Below are 6,166 nucleotides of genomic sequence, written 5' to 3' on the forward strand. Positions count from 1 at the left end.
TTCCTGCTGCAGGTATTTCTAATACACACGGCAATGACCTTCTGGAAAATTTCTATTTAACTTCATGTTAAGTGTTAGTTTTCCATGCTGGTCAGTGTACGAATAACATGCATCTTTTCAATTATTGCTTCAACGCTCACAAGACCGAAAGGCATCGCGTTAACTATGGTATATTTTTTACTTCTAACGTTGATCTTTTTTGTACAGCAGTAAATGCAAAGCTAGCAAAAGTCTCACAGATGCATGCATTAATTGCTTAAGCTCTTCACATTTAATGATATGCTTTTAAATCGAATGTGATTTGCCGTTGGGGAAAGAAATTTTTTTTTTTTGAGGTACAAGGATGTACTCCAAAGTACACACCTGAGAAAATATTCTATTCCATCTCTCATGCAAAAGATTCTCTCAAGTCAGATATTATGACGTCTTAAAAAATTATTATAATTAAAATAGTCACAGTTGGACTATAGTTAAAATGCAGGATTGCTACTTATTCTGTAGTTTTAAGGTCAAAATATCAGTAAATAATGATCTTTATTGCCAGAAGGATTGAGAATAATTGCTTTTGACATTTTCTAATCATTTCATTCTTAATCTAAAAGTATCTGATTGCTTGTAGATCATTAAAAATATGAACATGAGTATCTACATATCTTGTTTATAGCTTAAAACCACCATAATGCCAAGCTATAATGCTAAATATGAACATGATATGTTGGTAAAGCAGTCATTTCCATCAGGTATATCAAATTTACACAGCAGCTGTGTCTTTATTGCCTAATTCACTGTACCCTTATGGATGCAGAACTAGTTTAATACTGATAAAGTCTAAGGGAGCAATAATTAAAAAGGTAAATAAGGACCAAACAGAGAAATGACACCTGGCATCTTGAACTTGTAAAAACAGGAAGTGCTCTGCTGTCTGCTTCTCTGTTCAATGAGAACATTTTCATGATGTTCTACTGTATGTACAGGTAAACAGTGTTCACTAATGGCGCTTTCCGGGTGTTCAGTGATGTGGGATTATATGTATGTCATAGCACCTTTGGCATTCGTGTCCAAAAAGAGTTTGATGTAGGATGTGGGCACGTATCCTTCCTCGTCCTCGTTTCTGCGGACACGGGTCCATCCGTCACCCTTATCCTCCTCGATTACGTACAGCATCTCACCCTCGGCCATGGATATGGTACCTTCATTCTGACCTACAGACACAAAAACACACAATGTGGGTTTGATTCCAAAACAAGCATGCAAACTTACAAAAAAAAAAAAATGTATATATATTTTTTTATTCTAACTTTTATTATTATATCAGTCTTGTCTAATAACCAATTTGACTCTGTTTTTTAATTTTGAGTGCATTTATTAATTTAGCAGATATTTCATGGTAAATGAAGTAAATAATAATAGTGTAAAAAATTTATTTCTTTTTTTTTTTACTAAGTTTTACTTTTTATTGTATAGTGTATTGATTTTATTTATTTTTAGTTAAGTAAATTGTTAACATTTTTACTTTTAATTGTGAAGTTTATTTAATTGTATATATTAATCGATTTTAGTTTTTAATTTTTCAGTTTTTAATCAGGATTTAGTATATTTTTGCCATTTATCCATTATAAAATCATTATATAAATTTAGCACCAATCAAAATGTTAAGATACACTTGACTAAATATATTTCTCAAATTGAACTGAAAAACCCATTTTGGTTGATAGTATAGTTTAAACTTCTTATCGCAAGAACTGCAAATAGGCTCTGTAACTATTTTATAATCATGAATTCCTGACATACTTTTTAACGCATTTTCCTTCTGCAAGATGATCCAGTTAGTGTTTTTCTGTTACCTTCAAATGGATAAAGTGCTTTGCATGTTCCAATGGTGGGTAAAGGCTCCTCCTCGTCAAATTCGTCATCGAACTCAGTGCTGCGAGATTTGAACTGCATGGTCGTCTCTGTGCTGGGGTCTTCCGTGTAGCTGCCATCCGGACTATGTGCAGAAGACATGCAATACGTAAAACAGACCAAATTAACTTTGACGTTCTAGTCAGATTATACAGTTAATGTTAAACCGTCTCATATGAGGTTGTCAAAATAAGATCAAGTATTAATGGCATGAAAAGCCATGAACAGCATTAAACATCAAGTTTGCTTTTTTTTACCTTAAGTCCACTGGTAATGTTAGTTAAGTTTTTTTTTTTGCTAATGTCAAAAAGTTCAGAGATGCATCCATAGCCATTCTGAACTGGGGAAGTTTTGAGTTATGGAAGTTAGGTTTTCATTACATAAGCTCTAAAGAAATGTAACAATGTAATCTCATTCAGTGCATCATGTTGGGTAGCCCTGCTGTCTAGGGACTGAAGTACCTCTCTCGGTTTTGACCGTAGTTGTTTGTAAGTGGCGTGTTGCCCTGCGAGTCAAAATGACTGCTCTGTCTTCTCTGAGACTCGGATCCCTTTTCAAGTAGCTTCCTCTCCACCTCCGTCAGCCAGCCCTGAAAAGACACAAACAACAGATCTTTCAGTTTATTTGTAATCGTTAATCCCTCAATTGACTGAATAGCACAATTTAAGTCTCTTGGATCTCAAAATCCATATTTTAAACCAACTTTTGAAGGTATCTGAGGGCTGAACTTGTGAGGGCCTCACCTCAAATTTATGTGCCTCAAGCTGCAATTTTTCCAAGCTTTGTGTGATTTCCTCTAACCGTGGATCTATACTGTCTGGATCCCCCAAGTGAGGATTCTTAATGTAAACATCTTTCATTTTAGTCAGGGCGTCCCTGCAAATAATTTTAAGAAGAAGAGTTAGTAAAAAACAAGAAGCGTGTGCATATGAACTGCATATGACAATTTGTTACATCATGTCTGGTCATGTATATTACATTATGTACACTATCATTCTAAAGTTTGGGGTTGGCAAGTTTTTTTTATTTTTTTTTATTATTTTAAGCCAAAGATTCATTTATTTGATCAGAAATACAGTAAAAACAGTAATATTGTGAAATATTATTACAATTTAAAATAACTGTTTTTATGTTCATATATTTTAAAATGTATTTTATTCCTGTGATGCAAAGCTGAATTTTCAGCACCATTACTCCAGTCTTCAGTGTCACATGATCCTTCAGAAATCATGCTAATATGATTTGGTGCACAGAAGCATTTCTTCTTATTATTAGAGCCCGATATGGGATATTTGGGACCGATAAGATACTGATATTAGGGAGTAAAAAAAAAAGCGATATATCAGCCGATATTCTTTGTGTATATTATAGTACAGTACCAGTCAAAAGTTTGGACACTTTCCCATTCGTGTGTCCAAACATTTGACTGGTACTATAGACCTATACAGAATACAGTATATTACAGAATACGGTCGGCGCCGGACCACGAATTTAACCACCCGTAACTCCCGAACCCCGGGGGCAATCGACGCAGGGGTGGTCTCATTCGAAAGAGGGCAACGAGACATACACTCAATTCATGCTCGAGAGGGTTCCTTGAGCTGAAGGGATCCTCCGAATTTGGTGCGGATTTGCCTCGCCTTTACGGAGATATGGCCGTTCAAAGTTTCAATGGTTTTCCATAGACTTAAGCTTTAAAGCGTTTCATCCAGGTCGCCAGTAGCAAACAATGGAGCACGCCATTTCTAAACACCATTTCATGCATTTTATCTGCGTTATATGTTCTGTAAAAAAAATTGTCATATCGGCGGCATATTCAGGCTCATATCGGCCGATAATATCGGCTAAACAATATATCGGTCAGGCTCTAATTATTATTATTATTATTATTATCAATGTTAAAACAGTTGTGCTGCTTAATATTTTTGTTGAAACCATGATACTATGTTTCATCATGATTTTTTGAATAGAAAGTTTGGTCACACTTTATTTTAAGGTCCAGTTCTCACTATTAACTAACTATTAACTACAACTTTAGCCTCAATAAACTCCTAATTACTGCTTATTAATAGTTAGTAAGGTAGCTGTTAAGTTTAGGTATTGGGTAGGATTAAGGATGTAGAATATGGTCATGCAGAATATGTGCTTAATAAGTACTAATAAACAGCCAATATGCTAGTAATATGCACGCTAATAAGCAACTGGTGTTACCGTTTGAAAGTGTTACCGAAAGGTCAAAAGAACAGCTTGTATTTGAAATAGCAATCTTAAAAATCTTGTAAAATTATAAATGTCTTTACTATCACTTTTGATCAATTTAAGGCATCCTTGCTGAATAAAGGTATTGATTTCTTAAAAAAAAAATATTACTGCCCCCAAACTTCTGAGCTGTAGTATTTCTTATAAACAATTTGGTACATGATGATGAGGAATTTGGCAGAAAGAAAGGCTGATACTATAACCAGCATGGCAGCTATTGGACGATTTACCTCTGATCCATCTCTTTGTGGATGTCCTTGTTGATGTCATTGAGCTTAGCTTGTAGTTTCTTCCTCCTCTGCTCAGGGGGCAGATGACTGTAGTCCTCCTGGCCTGTTCCCTGCAGACAGACAGAAAGTTATGAGTGAAAAAGAACTAACCAAACACAAACCGATTCAAACGCTGCATTAAAAAACATTACATAAACAAGATATAACCTAGTCTCAGCCTTAAAAAACACATCCACTGACTGCCCAGCACATATTGCATTCAAAAAATGGTAAATTGGCAGGCTTCATGCCTAAAGTTTGACTGTCATACCTAATTTACTTATTTTTATAACTTATTTTTCTTCAAGTGTTGAAACTGGCAAAATAGTCCAACTTAAATAAAATTCAAAATCTTAAATATTTATTATGAAAAAAAAAAATAAAGCCAAAGTTTTGTGGATTTTATAGCAAGTCAGACTTACCAGCTTTAGAGAAAGCTGTGAACGTTAAGACAAGAAAAAAAGTGTTAGGGGAAACGGTTAATACACACACTTATGTAGCTGTTAAGACAGATATGTTTAGGATGGTGTTGACAAAAAGCATGAGAATGAGACGTTACACAGCCACACATCAGTTTATAACCAAACTAAGCTGATGGTGCTTTAGTCTTTGGAGTCGTCCAATCGGATCCACACGAAAGACACAGAGGTGACGTGGTGGCTTGTGAACTCACCCCACGTTTCAGGCTCCGCAGGCAGTGCATTTTGTGTTTGGTGCATGAAGCACATTGAGAAATGGAATGGAGGAAGACAGGAAGAGAAAATATGAGGAAAGAAACTTTCAAGGGCAAAGCAAAAGTTCAGAACTTCTCACACTATGACAAACTCGCTGCAAACTTTATTAAAGGGGATGCATGTCAGAAACATGTTCTCTAATCCAATCTTAATATTTCCAAGTTTAAAAACTAGTGCCATCAAAACAAAAATCACTAACGTATAAAATAATCATCAGAATAACAAGATTCTATTATAACAAGCTGCATTAAACAAGTTACAAGAAACTGCCATTGTAAACACTACTTAATAGCAATAAAACTACTTGAATATAAATAATATGATTTATATTTGGCTACTAAATCTACATGACTGCATCGCAGTGAGTTATAAATGAGCAACATAGTTTTCTGTTCTTTTATGTGCTTATTTGTGACTTTAGCAAGTGTTTACAATCCACAGATCCGTCCTATATGTGCAATTTTTTTTTCTTTAAAATACTTTTCCCTATCTCATCTTAATATTTCCTTGTTTAAATAGCATGGCACTATTAAAATGCATAAACAGATGGTGAGTCTTGTTAATCATCAGAACTACAAGATTCCATTATAACCAGCTGCATGAAACTAGTTGCATAAAATAGCCATTGCAAACGCTCTTTAATAGCACTACTTGAATATAAATAGCATGAATTGTTTATTCAGCTTTTCTCGGACATAAAATCATACATGACTGCATCTCAATTGACCATTAATGAGCATCATAGTTTTCTGCTCTTTGATTTGCTTATTTGTGGCTTCAGTAGGTGTTGTCTGATGCCGAACCTTATTTCTCTTGAGTAAAGGCCACAGTTTGCTCCTGCTCCTGCGTCTGTTCTCTCCGCGAGCGTTCAGGAAGCTCGATTCTGACACCGCCCTCTTCATCGACACACTGTAGTCCTCGAACTCCACATCACCCGGCGGCTCAAAGCCCGACTTGTATGATTCTACAACTTGCTTACTGTCCTGAGATTAAAAACAGTAA

General features: G+C 35.2%; 1 protein-coding gene across 1 annotated transcript in view; it reads right to left on the minus strand.

The window, feature by feature from the left end:
* Positions 1-6: 6 nt before the first annotated feature.
* The window catches only part of fnbp1a (formin binding protein 1a), a 25,560-nt gene continuing 19,400 nt past the window's right edge, over positions 7-6,166 (minus strand). Inside the window, exons 10-17 of the mRNA XM_016468332.1 lie at positions 5,916-6,147; positions 5,104-5,168; positions 4,853-4,867; positions 4,392-4,501; positions 2,646-2,778; positions 2,364-2,491; positions 1,845-1,987; positions 7-1,202 (exon numbers count right to left, since the gene is read on the minus strand). Of these exons, the coding sequence (XP_016323818.1) occupies positions 1,024-1,202; positions 1,845-1,987; positions 2,364-2,491; positions 2,646-2,778; positions 4,392-4,501; positions 4,853-4,867; positions 5,104-5,168; positions 5,916-6,147 (1,005 nt within the window). The 3' untranslated portion in view covers positions 7-1,023. The remainder of the gene's footprint in view (positions 1,203-1,844; positions 1,988-2,363; positions 2,492-2,645; positions 2,779-4,391; positions 4,502-4,852; positions 4,868-5,103; positions 5,169-5,915; positions 6,148-6,166) is intronic.

The sequence above is a fragment of the Sinocyclocheilus anshuiensis genome, unplaced genomic scaffold, assembly GCF_001515605.1.
Source record: "Sinocyclocheilus anshuiensis isolate Anshui unplaced genomic scaffold, SAMN03320099.WGS_v1.1 scaffold188, whole genome shotgun sequence".
NCBI classification, from domain to species: Eukaryota; Metazoa; Chordata; class Actinopteri; order Cypriniformes; family Cyprinidae; genus Sinocyclocheilus; species Sinocyclocheilus anshuiensis.